At 35.9% G+C, this 19,025-nt stretch overlaps 1 protein-coding gene across 1 annotated transcript in view; it reads left to right on the top strand.

The window, feature by feature from the left end:
• Positions 1-19,025, top strand: part of DMD (dystrophin) — a 2,715,231-nt gene that overhangs the window by 1,894,810 nt on the left and 801,396 nt on the right. Inside the window, exon 50 of the mRNA XM_055122927.1 lies at positions 12,456-12,557. Within this exon, the coding sequence (XP_054978902.1) occupies positions 12,456-12,557 (102 nt within the window). The remainder of the gene's footprint in view (positions 1-12,455; positions 12,558-19,025) is intronic.

Raw genomic sequence — 19,025 nt, 5'->3', positions numbered from 1 at the left:
TTATGTATGGATGGATGATTTCCTATTCTGTGCTCTTAGAAGAAAAAAAAACTCAGATGGAAGAATAGTGCAGATACCCCTAATGAACTATATCTTCCCATTTAATGATATATACTGAAAATCATTTTGCATTTTAAGAGCAATATTAATGTTTTTACAGTTGCAGACCATACTTCTGGTACAACTGAGGTTGTATCATACTTCATTTAGCAAACTCAATTAAATGTGTTTTCAAGATTTGGCCCCTGCCATAATCTGAAAATATTTATGCTCATGAAACTATATGTTGCCAAGTATATGTGTAGTATAAAATAGCCAATAAAATTGATGGGTAAAAGCAGCAATTGTTACTTGACTAAATACTGCAAAATTCTTCTTCATTGAAATAGAACCATCAGAATTATACATGAGTTATTTTCTCCACATTGTTTTCACCTCGGTGTATCATCAACCTTTTTGATCTCTGACAAACAAGAAAAAATATCTCATTGTCATTAACCTTCTTTCTCTTTTGTGTATGAATTTTTAATGTGATGCAAAATAATTTCTAGCTTCTTTTCTGTGCACCGTGTGTTACATTGTTTCGCACCTTTTGTTTTGTTTGGTTACTGGTTTTTAATTTATTGAGACAAATTCAGTTTTGCAGCTTGAATAAAAACATGTTTTGCACGACAAAAATTTAAATGAATGTTTCTAATAACAAATGGAATTTATACTCCAGGTTATAACCTTAAAATATTAAAAACAACACTCTGATTTTTCTAAGAATGGTCTTTGTTCTTTGTAACAAAAAAGTGCCATACAGAAGCCCCAAAGTGATGATAACAGAAGTATAGAATTACTTTTTATTTGGAATTACTTTATAAATATTTGCTTTTCTCCAGCTGTCAACATGTAATGGCTGTGACAGGGGTTATCTTCTCAAAGCACCTGTATCAAGTGATCCCCATTCTTTCAAAATGTCTCCTTTGCTCGGAAAGCATGTGCATTCTCTCTGAATAACATTTTCTAGCCACATTGGAGACAACTCTTTGGAAGCTCCAAATTGTAGCCCGTACTTTTTCCATTTTAAAATCACAACTGCATTTTTCAATCTTCTAGACACCATGGTGGTTTGTCATTTGACTTGCCAGTTTTATTAGTGTCCTGAGATGTAATTTATCTAGATCAAGAAAGTTAATTCTGCACAGCTGGGGACTTTCAAATCTCTTTGCCCATCTTGGACACCAGTTACTCCTCTCTGCTATTTATTTTCTTCTTTGCAGAATATCATTCCTCTTGACATACAAGAAACAAACCCAATCAGAATTAAAGGATTCCCATTTTCATATCCCCATTAACCAATATTATACCATAGCTCCAAAAGCAATACTCTCCTTGCCTTGATTATTCTGTTTCTTCAAATAAACACGTAAGAGTTATTCTGTCACCCTACAGCATTTTAATAATTTCTGGAAATAATGCCCTTTGATTTCAAAACTCATTGTACCACAATTTTACTTTGTTAAACTTTGCAGTGTTCTAGGACTCTGTTATAAGCAAGATTAGACAAGGACTTTTTAGAGGAAGTAATGTGAAAACATCAGAAATAATGCTGTCAATTCTGAATGTCCCTTGAAAGGATGCCCTGCTTTTCTGACTTTGTATGGAAGAGAAAATCAAGAACTCCTCCAAAAATGTCAGACTTTAAAGTGAGACTATGCACCATCTGGTTTACCAGAGGTTTTGCCCAAAGGATGACTTTGATTAGCAGACAGAATAGAGAAAAGATGGAAGTCAATAAGGAATGTTTTGAATTTACATTTTACCCTCCTTGGTGTTTGAGTACATTTTGTTACTGGGGAAACATACCACAGATGTGTGTGATTGTTTTTAGTGAAGAAATAACCAAGTTTTGTGTACCAAATCAGTGACTTAAAATATTTCCTTTGTATCACGAGCCTTCACTTCCGATGTTGATTTCTTTCACATTGAACATAAGAAAACATGGATATAAGTTTTACAAGAAAATAAATATTCCTATCACCAAATAAGCAAAATTAGCTGATATTATTACTTTGGTTACATGTACTCAACGAAGAAATTACCTTTGATATGCAAATAGCCAAATATAAGTTTTTTCTCTATGTCATATTTTTCATAGCTCTCCCTTAAGCAGCAATATTAATGTGACTAGACTCATTCATTCATTCATGCATTGGACAAAGTATATATACATACATAATATATTTCCAATACATATTTAGGACATTTAATAAATCAGATATATATTCAGAAAAGAAAAAGTTTGTTATAATTACTTACATTACTATCCAGTATTGATATGCTTAATTTTATCTCTGATTTTAAATAAAATATATATGTATATAACTTAGAAATCACATTCCCAAAACTTGTGAGCTGTAGCTTCCAATTTCTGAGTATTCTATTGCATATTTTGGATATAATTATTTAATTTCTTACCAAACTTAAAAAGGCACACATTATATAGATCCTAAAAGTCAATACCAAGGTTCTTAACTTGGACTATTTTAATAAGTATTAAGTTGAATTTTAAAATGCTCATAGTGAATTTAAACAGCTTATTATTTGATATTCTAAACATTCAATAACATTAGTGTTCTTGAAATTATCAGTTTGTACACATGAAAGGTATAAAATATGGAAGCACTCACAAGAATGTCTAAATATACCTAAAATTCTACTTAATAACCCATAAAATAATAAAACTATGTGTGCATACTTTAATTTTCAAGATATTGAGAAAGCTTTTTGATGAATACCATATGGGTAAGTTATGGATAATAGGCAATTTTAAATTATTTGATGAATTAGAGGACAAGAAATGGAAAATTAAAAACTCATAGTATGGGGATGGAGAGATAGATAGCACAGCGGGTAGGGCGTTTGCCATTCGTGTGGTCAACCCAGGTTCGATTCCCAGCATCGCATGTGGTCCCCTGAGCACCGCCAGGAGTAGTTCTTGAGTGCAGAGCCAGGAATAACCCCTGTGCATCCCCAGGTGTGACCCAAAAAAGAAAAAAAAATTCATGGTAACATTCATTGCATTATGTCTTCTACTATTAACATAGTAACAAGTATTAGTGATTTACATAATTGGAAAGACAAATATATAATGTTTGGACTAAATCCATCCTGAAATTAAATTTACACTCTAATTGAAATGTCCTTTTTTCTTATTTTACATGCTGTCATTCAAATAAATCTATATATTATGCTTAAATTTATAAACTCTATTGTGCATAAGGTACACAGGGTTTGCATCGGATAGTGTAGATATCAAATATCAGATTCACCCTTCATTAGCTTGCACCTTAGGCAAATTTCCTAACCTTCCGTGACTTTAGTTTTTTAACCTGAAAAATGCTAATAATGACTCCTGAAAGACTGTGTAGAGTCTAGTAAGATTAAGATGATTTATGGTAAATGCAGAGCAGTTTTTGTACTTAGTAAGTTCCGAATAAATGGTAGTGGTTACTGTTACCTTTGCCTTCACTAAATCACTTGATTTTGACCTCTTATGACTATCCTGGTCACATCGCATAATAGTTAACAGTTTCTAAGACACCATTACTTAGAATATACTTCATTTTGTATATGCTCATAGGAAACATGTTTTTTTAGACTATGGCACACCATCATTTATGAAATGTATTTGAGTTTCAGAGCAGTTAATCTGTGAAAATGAATTGTGGGTCTTAGAATGACTATTGTAAAGCCTGTCAGTGAATCCTCTTCTGTGGCACTGAGCACTGCTACTAGTAATCATGTTCAGCTTCACATTCAGTTAGAAGCATTTAGAAATAGGAGCTGGAGCAATCGTATAATAGGTAGGACATTTGCCTTGCACATGGCCAACCCAGGTTATTTCTAGGCAGCTCTAAAGGCCCCCAAGCCCAGAACCAGGAATAAGCCCCCCCCCAAAAAAAAAGGAGGATTTGGATAAAGAAATACGACCTCCCAGGAAGGCAGGATAAGGGATGTGTCTTTAGTGTGATCACTGTCATATGCTCAGGAATTGGACTCTCATAGGTACTATGAAATCCCAGCATTCGTGAAAGATAGATGACCATGTCTAAAGACATCCCCAAGTCTCTGGCTTTAAATTAGAATATTTATAGTATTACTTGTATCACTTGTAGTCCCATTGATCTTCAATTTGCTCAAGCGGGCGCCAGTAACATCTCCATTTGTCCCTGTCTCGAGCTAGTGCAGCCCAATGATATTTGCTTGCTCCAGGAACAGGAAGAACCTCAAATTGTTCATTCAGAGATTTGACGAAGAAATCTGACCATCTAGGTGGTGGGCAGCCACGAGGTCTTCTGACGTCCTGTGGAATCAGTCGGTAACAGCTCTAGTCCAGCGGTCATCTCTGAATGACCGGCTCATCTGATTTTTGATGCCTTAGCAAATGAGACAGCGTCCCTGAATCTTAACCGTCGATGGAGGTCAGAACTCCAGATTCCTTCTCTCACTTGACTGAGACATGATATTCCCAGCATAGCTCTTTCAATTCCTCTTTAGTAGTCTTACTTAAAATTTCTAAACCTTGTAAAATTTACCAGTCTTTCTTTTTTGTTGTTTTATTAGCCAAAACAGTGTACTGGATATTCAAAGCTAGAAAGTTCTTCAAAAGGCTCATTCCAAGTAATGCCTACTAGCAAATTTTATTTTCCAACTTTATCAGAATTTTTAACATTTTGATTAAGCAGCCAAGATTTGCAAAGTTAATGATAGTTGAGTTTTAGACATATAATAATTAAACACCAATCTGTCTACCACTGTCAACTTCCTTCTACTAGTGTTCCCAGATTCCCTCCTCAGCCCAATCCCCACTCCTCGGCTGCCTGCATCTTTTTTACAAAGCTGTTCATGATCAGGTTTCAGTCATACAATGTTCCAACACCTATCCCTCTACCAGTGTACACTTCGCACCACCAAATGACCCCAGTTTCCCTCCCAGCAGCAGCCTCCACTTTCGTTCTCACTGTCTGTCTGTCTGTCTGTCTGTCTGTCTGTCTGTCTCTCCCTCTTTCTCTCTCCCTTCTTCCCCACTCCCCCATTTTGGGCATTATGCCTTGGTTTGCAATACAGATACTGAGATGTTATGTTTGTTCCTTTACCTACTTCCAGCACGCAGTTCTTATCCAGAGTGACCATTTCCAACTATCATTGCCCTAATGGTTCTTTTTCTATCCCATCTGACTTCTGTCCTAGCACCTGTAGATTGATCTATGATCAGAAGCCTGCCTTAGCCGCCTCTTATCTTGATAGGCACATTACAAGGTTTCAGTGGCTGCCACTTAGATCTCATGTTTTCAGTTTTGTTGAATATGTGTTTTGAATATATGGCTATATGCCTCACTCATATCATTGGGATAACTGAAGACATTAAGAATGAATATAGCTAGGAAGATTTTTAAAGTTAAAATTTGCATGTAGAAGGAGTAAACTTAAAAAAAGCCAATCATATCTGTAAGACTCATTTCAAGCACTCACAATCTGCACTATTAAAGATGTAAGAAGGCAGGCAAACCTAGGTGATACCACTTTACATTTAACTGACTCTGCTTTAAATCAGTGTGCTGTTTTGCTCCTACAATAGATTTGAGCCTTCGTCTTTATTTTAAAATTGTATTTATAAAAACAAATTCAGAGTGTTTTAGGTTTCTATGAGCGAGTACTTCCCTCCAAGCAATGTGGATTTTACTAGCCCCCCTGGGAATCTGTTCTTTAAGGACTATCTGTTCTTTACATGCCTTCTGCCTATTAAACACAGCAGCCAGAATGATCTATTAAGAACGTGTCAGATCACATCACTCCTCTCCTAAAATCCTCTACTGGCTGGTAATCTCACTCAGACTAACAGCCAAGTCCTCAAATAATGCCCTGCAGGGACTGCTCTCAGACCTCTCTGGCTTTCCTTCCTATTGCTATGCTCTTGCTCACGAGATCCCCGTCAATACTTGTTAGGTTTTATATGGAACATGCCAGAACAGTCCTGCCCCAGGGCCTTTGCCCCTGCTGTATGCTCTGCATGGACCATCTTTCCTAAAATAGTTTGATTCATTCCTCCCACATCCTTCTGATCTTTATTCAACTGCCACCTTTTCAGTGAAGATTTCCCTGGAAGCACTTTTGCAATAGTCCACATGCCGCCACCTAACTTACATCCCTGCCATGTACCTTCTTACTGCTTCCAATACTTTGGTATTCTTTTTAGCACCCTACAGAATGATGTAGCAATCATTTCTATGCTGTTGCTTCACAAGGTCCAGATCACTTTTTTGATTCACTGTGATGTTGTCCACCTAAACAGCATTCAGAACACACTAGGTGCTCTGATATCCAATTTGTATTGAATTAAAGAATGAGCATGCTGAGGGGTGAGGAGATTTCATTTGCTAAAAGATTTTGCCACCCTCTTTTTTATGAGTGGTGGATTTCTAAGAATGGCACGTGGATGTCATTCTCATTACTGGATGGCTGAACCTATGTCCCCTCTTTTATCAATTTTGAACATTGCAGGTATGTATCTTGGCAGATTTTACCCTCTTGGTTTCCAATGCTGTCCACGTTAGAATCACTACTGCATTATACTCTGTATATTTGGACATATTATTTTTTTGAAATCTGTAAATCTCAAAATCAGAAAAAAGTGCCTCCCTTTGGTGGGCTGCCCTTGATTAGCTCCAAATGGAAAGAGAGAACCTGTCATTCTTTGTCAATCAGCTTGGCACGTACTTGACAGCATGCAGTTACAATGAAGGAGAGTCACATTGCTGTGGTCTAGCAAACTTAATTGTAGATAAATAAAAGAACAGTCGCCCAGCATGAAGGGAGAGAGAAAGAAACTCAACTACACAATATTGTGTTTTTCCATCCATCAGCCTTCATTTGTCAGAGGCTGCCTGACAATCTAGGCCAGAGAAGTCAGACTAACACAATATTGATTCCATTTCATTTTCCCTTCCTCGCTACCCTTTTTAGCAAACAGTTTGTATGTGGAATGAGAGACAGTGTAGTTGATGTGTGTGACCAGGGAACATTTGTCTTTAAGGCCTATTTTGGGTCTTTACACCCCAGAGAACGATATACATTTTTGTTTGCTTGATTATTTCATTACAACATTGCAATTGTCAGCTCTTGCTGCAGTAACAAACAATCCTTAAATCCTAGTGACTTAAACTACAAGCATTTATTACCTATTCTCATCTCTGGAGATTAGTTGCAGCTTTAGTCCAAACTGGTGGCTGCCCGTTATCTATCAAGTTCTCCTCTCTGAAACTGATCTAAGTATATTTACATTCCAGAGTCCAGACCAAGCTGAAAATTCCTGTGTGATATATTATTTTCTCTTGGTGGATGTCAGAAATATGAGGGGCTGGAACACCTTGAATTACCATTAAAGACCCAGCTCAGAGTTGCTCAGAACTGTCATGTGGTCTGATTAGAATGCAGCACATGATCACACCCAAATTCAATGGAGAGAGAAACCTATTCACCCCCAGATTGTCATCATCACAGAGACAATGAATAGTAACAAACTAATAATTCTACTATTCACAAGAAGTACTTTAGGATTGCATTGATTCCAAAATGTGTGTATATATAATTGCATATAAATATCTTTGATCCATTTATTCAGATAACATTCTTATGTTATCTTATAACATTCCTTTGCATGTGAAATATCAATGCTTTGTTTAAACCAAGGAATGATCATATTTTTGTTCATTCTTTGGCATTTCCCTTCCACTCCTGTATCCCTGAGGCACTTATGTCCATTTCCTATAAATGGTATCTCCACGATGCTTTTGGTTCATAACCTCGGTGTGCCCTTGCTCTCTCAATATTTTGTATCATCAATCTCTATATTCACTAGATTCATGAACATTTATATTTCAAGACTTTGCTAAAGTCTTTCTACTCCCAATAGACCGACTGCGCCTAATCCTTTTTGCTGTGCCTCAGATACAGAGGAGTGTATGTTCTGTGTCTTCCTGTTTACTGAACTTATGCCCTTCATGCTTTCATGCTTTTAATTTTATTTAATAAGCAGTATATGCCTCTTTCTTTTACAGGGGGCTATCTTATACCTCACAGTATTCATAGTTCTTAGTTAAGTTCCTGAAGTGCACTAGATTTCCAATAAATGTCAAGTGAATAAGTGAATGAATACATGTTGAAACATGTGAAAAAGCTGCTTACGTCCAAGTTATTTTGTGATACAGTTATGATTATGGGTTTATTTACATATAAACATATATATAACATAAATACATGCAGTCAGCTATTTGACATTTTCAGTAGGTACCATGAAGAAAATATAAAGGAAAATAAGAAAGGAATACATACAGGTCAAAACATGTCTGTTATCATTGAGGGTACAATTTCTAGCTCAGTACATAACAGCAATAAAAATATAATATGCAGTGAATGACTTCTAAGAAAATGTAAGTCTGCATAAATTTTTTTGTGACTTGTGCTTTTAACTTTAAGTAGTTTTCTTTCACCAATAACCACAGCTTCACTAATTATCAGACCCAAACTCTTAAAATGGGCAATGGCATTTCATAAGGAATCACTAAGGCTAAAAAAAAAGAAAATCATTAACACTGAAAGCCCATTTTGAAATGACTCCATTTCACAAACCTATCTAAACTGTATTTTAGAAGTCTGTGGGACAAGAGAGATAGCTCAATATGCTGAGTGCATGATTTTTTTTTTTTTTTGTGCACGAGGCCAAGGTTTTAGCCTTCACAACCTATGGCCCCAGAGCCCTGCCAGGAATGGCCCAGAAAGCTAAACACGTTAAACAAAATACACTTTACAAGTGGATATTAAGGAAGGGTTACTAATTATTTACTTAAACTTGTGCATAAGATTGTCAATATTCTGATGGAAATAAGAGTCAAGTCATACCATAACTATCTGTAACATCCAGTGCACATTCTGTCATATTGCAGGAGAAATTGTCAGAAAAAAGAACAAATGGAAGTCTTCTATTATTGGAAGTGAGGTGGGGTTTTTTTGGTTGAAATCCCATGAAGAAATTCTTTCCTGAGTGATCTTTGAAACTGAATGCTTCTACTTACAGAGACAGGCCACAGTAATTAGCTGTGTCTCCATTTTAGTGGTAACTTGTTCAGCTCATCTTAAATCATATATAAAGATGAGATCATTTATGAGATAAAGGTTTACTCCAATCAGTTCCTTGAACCGGGATTATTAGTTTGGAAATTATAAACCTACTAAGAGACACTTTTGAATACTTTGAAAGGTTATATGGGGTGTTATTTAATTTGCATCTGCAAGTGCTGCTCTTAGACAGAGCAGAGCATGAAAAGCAACAGGATATTAATAAATAAAAGTGACAGTTTTCACAAGAAGTCATAGTAATATGTTTGCCCTCATGGACATGAACATGCTGCATATGGCAGACTCTAGAATAAAATAGGGATTATAAGTATACTTTATAGTTATATATAATATGCATAGTATATATGGCATATACTATATATAATCATATAATATGTTCAATATGTAGTATATAGTACATGCATATGTGGTATATTATATAGTATATATACTGTACATTTTATATATAGCATATATTATAAGATTGGGGTTAGTGGAATGTACTTTCTAGTTATATACACTATATAGTATATAGCATATATAGTATATACATTATATAGAATATAGAGAGTATGTGCACAGTATATAGTATATATTCTATATATAGTATATATTCATAAATCATATATATGAGATAGCTCTGGTATTTGCAAGCTGTATGGTCTTGGACAATTGGTCTAATCTCTACCAGTTTCACATTTGCAAAGTTAGTTAGCATCCTTCTTGTAGGAGTGTATTTATGAGAAGGGGGAAGCTTGATGTACATATTTGACACTGCAAACTTTCAGAAAAAATAATATTGTTCTAGTATAGCAGTTCATTATCATTTTTGGCACAACTAAGGATTATATCCAAATTTTCTTATTTTTGCATAGCCATGTGGCTTCGACTTGTTTGTTTGCTTCATTTTTAGTGTGTTTTTGTCAAGTTTTATTTACATGGAGGGTTATCAAAACTTTAAAATGTATTATGTGCATGCTTTTATTTCCCGGGATGATTACCAACTTTGTCGACTGTATATTTCACACATTCACATAGGAAAAGTATATTAAAGAACTTTTAAGTGGTTTAATTTATTATAGTTGACCCTTCAAAGCAATAATATCTGGTCCCACATAACTGACCTATCTTTAACTAGTAAACCCATGCTGCAAATAAATGTACTGAAGTAAATTGTACAAACTCATTCTTAAAATGGTCTTTCTAAAGTGATTTATCAAAACTTCATATAATTAGAAATAAGGTTAGCCAAAAAGATGCCAAGGTGAAGTAACCACATAGAATTTAGACCTGAGGATGTCTTATCTCTCTATTACCCTCTTTCTGAGGGCAAAGGGTAAATCTTACCCAGGTACTCAAATTCTTCATGATGTTATTGAGGAACAAAGAGATGACTATAATGCTAACAGAAAGATATGCTAAAAGAAGCATTGTTATAAAGGAAGCAATGTGACTTCACAATACTTACTGATCAGACTACTCACTCCAGGGTTAAGTTGGTGGCCTGAGAAAGAAATTGTTGACTTTCTGACGGCATAATATGTGGCTTTCTGTTTCCCTTGGTCCATCTGCAAGTGCTGCTCTTAGAACTCAGCTCCAAGCAGTGTCTCTGCTGCTCTCCTGTCATTTTTCTGTTCATTTACCAATGAGATCATCATGAATTAGTAGCTCCGTGCTCATTTCCTAAGGGAATCCCTTGGAATTTCAGCTGTAGTCCCCTCCCCCTGGCTAACTGCCAGTGCCTTGTGAATGATAACATCAATTCCTTGGAATCTCTGAAATTGTTTACTGTTGATTGAGGACTAGAGGCAGGAAGAGAAGCATGTTCCTACATATGGTTCACTGTAGTCATCTTTCTGAAAGTCTAAAATTTTTCTTGGGTGCACTTTTTAAACCATGTACAGGAAGAAATGAAATTCTCAGCCCATGAAAAGTGTCCTCTGAATTTGAAGTTCCTATCTGAGAAGACTTCCAGATGATCACATTTAGAACTCAATCATGTTTTAATTCTTATAATTTTAAGTCTGTTTCTCCTCTACTTAGATCTGCTTAAGTTTGTCTATGTTCAAGCACATGTTCATGCATACACACATACAGCATATATGTGTCACAGTCATACTCATTAACTTTAAGACTAATACACAGAGTTAGTCTTAAAGTTCTGGAAATTTTGAACCACCTGCCTAGCTTCTACCAGTCTCATAATAAGAAATAAAAAGGCAACCCTTCCTAATATTGTGTGCAATGCACCAATATGGTGTGTGATACCCAACTTTGTCCTATGAGATTGAAATCATTTGAGTTCGCAGTACTCTTTTCTCTGAGGGGCAGAGAAAACAGTTTCTAACAGCACCTAAAAGAAATGGTGGCAAGGAGACATGTACACACATCAGTGCAGGGGCACTCCAGGGTGGGATATGGAGGAAGGGAGAGATGGGTTAATCAGGATTTGCGATCTGGGGAAGATTACCCATGTGCTGACTGAGGACTAACATTGATTAATCAATACTCCATCCTCGTATTTAACAAGTGTTCCATTCAAAAAGTCTTCTGTAATATTTAACTTCACTTCCTTCAACTTCAATTTATGCACACTTCCTTTGTTCTCTTTTCAAGAGAGCTAGGAAATAGCCAGTAGCAATGCAATTTATATTAGTATATCTAAAGAGATTATTGTTGTGGTTGTTTTGACGTGCATCAGTCTTCTCTGACTAAGAAAGAAAAAATCTTGAAAAATAGCATAATCACACCCCAAAGGGTCTATTTTACTGTTTAATAATTAATAAGCTTGGATTTACACTTTAAGTGTTTACTCTTTGGACAGAAATTTAATAATATTGACAGTGATGTGAAATCATTTGATTTCTATTTCAAAGAAAAATTTTGTCTCCCAAAAGAGAATTCCATTAAAATGAAACATTTGTAAAGTTAGCATGAGGATAATTAAAATTATTGATGCTGACAGTAGTGTTTATCTATGCCAATCATATGCGTTAGAGATACTTCTCATCACATTTGACTTTGTTTTAAAAAGCTCATCGCTGTCTATGTTTGTATATAATAGCATTATGAGATAATCCAACATTTCATATGAATATTATTAACTGTGGTGTGTGTCACAAAGATGACCTCTATTTCTTTTCTCTGGGCTAAAATGACTTTTTATATGTCCCTTCTATGCCAGGCAAAAATTGATCTGCAATACATGTGGAGTCTCCAAGGGTATATTTAAATTTAGTAATTTTATCACTAACTGTGAAGTTAATCTGCACTGTATGTGTTCTTTTCCCCAGGAAACTGAAGTAGTAGTTCAAGCTAAAAAGCCGGATGTGGAAAGGATTTTGTCTAAAGGGCAGAATTTGTACAAGGAAAAACCAGCCACTCAGCCACTGAAGGTAATGAAGCAACTGCTAGTAATATCCATTTACTTTCTAATGGCTTATGCTTCCCCTGTTGTACATTTGCCATTGACGTGGTCTATTTATAATCAATTAAATAACTTGTAAAGAAATATTGGCCATACATTAATAGCAGAGGCAGTGCTATCTTTTTGATCAACATATCCTATTTATATATTGTGATCTTCGGGCTATTAACAAGTCATTGCACTAAAGAACTCATTTCTGTCCTGGTGTGCTGCCTTTGGTACAAAAAGTAGTCCCACCTTCAAGGTAGATTAAATTCATTGAGGCTTTATTGCTTTGCTTGCCAGTCCTTATGCCTTTCATATTGTTTGGCTTAATTCAAATCAAGCTACTACATCATACTGTCTGTATCCACCAGCTGTAAAGAATCACAATATGGTCAGTGACCTTTCCTTTTCCTGTTGCTCTTTCTTGTGAAAGAGGAAAATCAGCGTTTGGGCTTCAGTCCTTTATTAGGTCAAGAATTTTTTAGTGAGATGTCATGTAATTGCTTTTCTCTTTGGTAAAAAGCTGTCCTGAGAGAAAAGCTATTTCCTTTGTTCTCTTCCCCGCGTACATTTTGATGTCTAGGCTACATTTATTCCCAGACCACTCCAGGAAGAGAGAAATAGGAAGCCAGTTCACTTTTCAAAACAAGAAAAAGAAACTAATAATGGCTTTGCAAATGTGTGTCCAGTGATATATACCTGTTAGGTATAGGTTACCTTTTATCGGTACCAGACCAAAATGATAATAGTTTCCATTATGATGAAGCTTCCTGAGAGCCTATAATGGTGGATGTTTATTGATCAGCCTAGGATTCTCTAGCTAATGTTGCAGGCTGAGATTTAGTGAGCCTCACCTGCATGTTTAAAACTGCTCTGAAACAGTGCAGGTCAATAACCTCATTATCCAGAACTAGTTTGTCCTTGCAAACAACATTACCATGACTTTGACTCTCTCTCTCCCCCACTCTCTGATGTCACGGCTTATGTCTGGCCCAAGCTCCATTTCTAGAGAATTGTTGGTTTTCCCTATAGTTTAAAAGGGACTTTTCCTTAGGTAAATTTTAGGTTTTAGAATCAATGCAGAGTTTGAGCCCTAGATGCTGGATGGCATAGATTTCCCCATAGATATCTTCATTTATTTCCAAAATGATTATATTATTTTGGTCACGGATCCCAGCTGTATGGGCCAGGACTAGCTGTGTGCATTTTTGAGTGGATCGAAACTCATTTTGAAACATGACTTTTCTGAAAAGTGATCTATTACTCTGATAGTGCATGAACAATGCCTGTTTTCATACATCATTTTGAATTAAAAGTGTGTTATTCCTAATGCCTTTTCTCCTTAAAACTCAAAAGTCTTAGCCATCAATATATGAAGAAAAGGGTCAAAATAACCAGCAGTCTTTGCTTTTTCATGGAATGGTACATTTTGAAGTCACAACAATTATGAAGAAAGTAATATTATGAAGAAAATCCTCCTGATGCATTTGTAAGATCTAGTAGTTAAATGGATAATTAAGAGGTTTACTACTTGCAAGAATTCTAATTTAGGACACGAGGAAAAAATGTTTCTATGAAATTGACAATTAAACTTGGTATACAGATAGCCCGTTTGCTCAGCTACTTTTTCCCTCCAAAACTGAATCTTCTTTAGTAGTTGGACTCAGACATTCAATTGATTTCCCTTTTCTTCATTTCATCTACAACTCTATTATTTCCCTTTTTCTAGTTTAACTTTCTAAAATAATTAAATTTTTCTTAGTTTTATTTGGATCATCTTTTTTTTAAGTTAGTGAATTACCATGAGGTACAGTTATATACTTACAAACTTTCGTGCTTGCATTTTAGTCATACAATGATCGAGTACCCATCCCCCCACCAGTGCCCATTCTCTTCCAGCAATGATCCCAGTATCCCTCCCCTCAGTCCCACCCCCACCCCACCCCGCCTCTGTGGCAGGGCATTCCCTTTTGTTCTCTCTTTCCTTTTGGATGTTGTAGTTTGCAATAGAGGCATTGCCTTTGACTAAACTTTTTCTTATTTTCTTTGAGGGCTTTCTGTTTAAGGTCAACTCTATGAGAAAGTTTTATTAGTTAGTGAACTGGATGTAGAACTAGATCTCTAAGGTAAAATTCCTGAAAACAGGGTAGAATAATATGATTAAAGAATTAGCATCTTCATTTTCTTTTGCCACCTCTGTCTCTCTTCACAAACCTACACACGAGTAAACACACCAGGTACACGCATTTTCATTTTATTTGAAGCTTATCTTGGTAAGTCAGATAAATTGTTAAACATTCTGTTTAAGTTATTTCCAACTAATCAGTTTTATAATAATGATGTTGATAGAATAATTTGAATTTGATTTTCTGCAGAGTAGGAATAGATTCAGAGTAATAAATAACATCAAAAACATAAACAAATGCCATCAGTTAAAACATTAAAAAATTGTCAATAACTACCAAAGATTGTGTTATTTGGTCTGTAAAAATGTTTTTCAATTCGTAATTTATGCATATTGATGAATTTTTTTCTACTCATATTCATGACCTTAGAAATCTTTTGCTGTTAAACATTTTAATTGTGTACATCTATTAGTACTTTTTATCACCTTTCATATATTAGAACTGGGAGAGGAAGTGGGATTTTAAATGTCTTGGTTACTTCATGGTAAGAAGAAACTTGTTCATTTGCTTTGCAAACTTTTTAGATTCTCAAAAGTCCTATTAACATGAATATAAGAATATATTTTACTTTCTCCTCTTGAATTTCTTTTAAATGACATAAAAATAAAATGCCAGAGTCATCTTCTTGGGTCAGAGGTCTCCAACCTAACCTTTAACACAAAATAATTGCTGTAGACAAAAGGTCAAGAGGGCAATTATCATCTTCCAGGCATCATTTCCTAGGATATAAGCTGCAAATGACAGCATCATTAGTCATTTTCAATTACAGTCAATCACAACCAGGGATGTTTCATTTTCCCAGCTGTTTTGTTGTTAATTAACTCGATTAAACTGAGGTTCCCCCCCTCCCAACAAATTTGTTCTACTGCCAACATCAATATCTTAACATTTGCAAAAGCTTCCTTAGGGTTTTTTTTCTCTTTTGCCTGATAATTTTTCACACATCACTCATAACAGGTGTGTCTCTGAAGATTTATATATGGTGTAACCGTTGGAGGGAACTTTGTTGTTTAAAAAGTTGCTCAATTAAATATGTAACAGTGTAGCCATGATGACAGTATGTATTGTATAAATCATCTGTCATGCACATAATCTCATTTACCTGGTGCAACTTTGTAGCATCAGAATCAATAGGGGGATAATAGAAGTCTGCTCCCTCCCACTAGCTTGAAGTACTCCTTTTGGAGCAATGCATTTAATGAACACAATTTCCTGTCAGTGATCATAGAGAATGGTATGAATGCAGTTACATAAAAAAGAATAACAATACAAGAGATTTTAATAAATAATACATGAACAGCAGAATTTTAGAAAATTAAATACAAGTTAGATTTACAAGGGCAGAAAGTCTTAGATTATGAGACATTCAATAAATGCTAGTCACATGTGCACATATATAAAGAGTCCCACTTTCTCAATGAGAAGTTAAAATTTATGATAGATCTTTGGAGCAACTTGTAAACATAAACATTTAGGAATATGGATGAGATTGTCAAATGTCTAATTGTATTTAATTTCTTAATTGAGCACCACTTCTATATTTGAAATCTCCCATTTGATAAAATAGCACACTGATTATAAACATTGCTCTTGCCACACTTACATGTTGTGGGGAAAAGTTCATTCATACTCTTCATATGTACCATAATTTTAGAGCTCATCTTCATCATTCTAATTGGTTTGCCATATAGCCATGTTTGATACCTCCTAGAGAATGTTGTTGAAGCTCTGTCCAAGGACTAACAGACATCAAGCAGGAAAGGAAAGCTATGGGATCAGAGAGATAGTATTGGTAAAAGCATCTGCCTTGCATAAGGATGACATTGGTTCAATGCCTGTCACCATCTGTGGTTCCCTCAAGCACCACCAGGGGTCACTTTTGAGCACATACAAAAAAGTAGCCCCTATGCACCCCAGGTGTGACCCCCCAAATAAAAAAGAAAGGACTATTAGGTTACTACAGCAGGCATGAAGGAACTCTAGAGAAACTATGGTATATCCCAGCAACCACACAGTACAGAGCTTCTTATAAGAGGGGTTCTGCTAGCTGACTAATTCTAAAATGCATTCAGGAAGTAGAAAACATTTCCAAATTAGGTGCAGAGTCAGTATAGTGATTGGGGATGTTAACATTTAAAAGTTGTATACGGTTGTGCGTTCAGGCGTGTATCACTATAAGTATTCACATAGACTACATTCATTTCACCAATACAAGTTGAGTTTATCAATGGATTCCTTTTAGCAGATTAATCTACATCCTTTTCTCTCCAAATCTCAACAGTTATTTATTGTTGTTGTTGTTGTTGTTGTTGTTTTTCAGGGAGGGTAGGGATGTGGGCCACAGTCTGCGGTGCTCAAAGGGTTATTCCTGACTCTGTGCTCCAGGACAGTCCTGGAGGTGCTGGGGATCAAATCAGGGCTATTTAGATGGCACGTGTGTATATTAATTCCTGTACTCCATCCCTGGCCCTTGACAGGTGCCATCTGGAACATGAGAACTTAAATTCAAAGCAGGCCAGAGCTGTCCCTTACGGAAGCATCAACACCTCATTTTTGTCATTTTTGTGCTGGCAGAGTGGCTTTGTCTGTCTCATTCCAGTAATGGCCCTCGGCTCACCCTTTCTCTGTCTAGTTTGTGTGGCTTTCAATTGGGGCCATCACACCTACTTAGGATCCCAGCACTCAGAAGAGTAATTTTTTCCGTTCTGAATTCTTTCACTAGAATTTTTATCCGAAACCTTTCTGCCTGTTCACAAAATGTAGAGAAATGTTCTTTTTATTTCTCTTCAATAGGTATTATGGATCCCCCATCAGGATAACACCGTTTGGCTGCTTTAAAACTAACTTTAAAAGGCTTGTTTGCAATGGCCTTCCTCACTGTGTGAGTTTAAGCACCAGGAAGAGTTGATAATAGTTTCTCCACTTTCTCCCCCTACATATCTTTCCCCTGCATACTTTCCCAAACATGCCGAACTCACATCTCCCAAGGTTATTTCAGGCTACTTTACAATATATATTGTTCAAAATTAAAGCAAATGAAACAGAAAAAGCTATGAGCTGATGTTTTCCTGGGGAAATGTTCCGGGTTTTTTTTTTCAGGATTTTTTGCTGGAACTAAGAATTAGCCATTTTATAAATTTGAATTGTACCCTCGATCCTCTGTTCTTTTAACTGCATTTATGGAGAGCACTATAGATCCCGAGATGTTTTTGTTTCAATATTCATATGCATGTCCGTGTATAAATAGCTATAAGTGAATATATTTATGAGGCAGGTATTAATTGTGGGACTGGAATGATAGCAAAGCGGGTAGGGTGTTTACCTTGCATGTGGCTGACCTGGGTTCGATTCCTCCATTCCTCTCAGAAAGCCCAGCAAGCTACCGAGAGTATCCCACCTGCACGGTAGAGCCTTGCAAGCTATCCATGGCATATTTGATATGCCAAAAACAGTAAAAACTAGTCTCACAATGGAGACATTACTGGTGCCCACTCGAGCAAATTGATGAACAACGGGATGACAGTGATACAGCGACAATGATACAGTATTAATTGTACATTAAAACACTGACACAATAATAAGGTTATTACATCATGAAAATCCACATCTTGATTTGAGGATTATGCTCCATTCTAAGTGTAAAGCAAAGACATCTCTAGAAATCATATTTCTCAAAATAAAATTTGTTCTTCACAAATAAATTTGACCTTCTTAAATCATATCAGCAAATTATAGACAATGGAAAATAATGCTAAGCTGCTGAAGTCCCTTATGATGAAAATAATTTTTCCATTCACACACACAAAAAGAAAAACTTCAAAGGTTTTGTTTTGGTTAAAGATGTAAGTTTTTTTTTAATAAAATACTTAAACACTATGATTTACAAAGTTGTTCATAACACAACTTTCAAATCATCAAAAGTTTTTATGAGCTGTTGATGTTGCAACACCAGTCCCACCACCAGAGTGACCATTCCTCCACCAATGTCCCCAGTTTCTCACCCACCCCAAGTAGGAGCACCCCAAATTAGATTTTGTTGTTTTTTGTTTGCTTTTACTTTTTGCTTTGGGCCCGTAAGTGGTGGTACTTAGAGGCTGCTCAGTGCTAGGTGTAGAGTTGTTGCACAGGTTGGTGCTCTGGGGGAGTATGTAAGAGAGGGGATAGAGCCTGGGCCTTTTGTGTACCAAACACAAGCTAAAACCATTGAACTTTCCCCTCAGCCCCCTTTGGGTAAAATAATCCAAAATGGTGTGTGAGATTTGATC

Source organism: Sorex araneus, chromosome X, assembly GCF_027595985.1.
Source record: "Sorex araneus isolate mSorAra2 chromosome X, mSorAra2.pri, whole genome shotgun sequence".
Taxonomy (NCBI): domain Eukaryota; kingdom Metazoa; phylum Chordata; class Mammalia; order Eulipotyphla; family Soricidae; genus Sorex; species Sorex araneus.
Note: the sequence above shows the minus strand (reverse complement) of the source record. Positions and strands in the feature narration are given on the sequence as shown.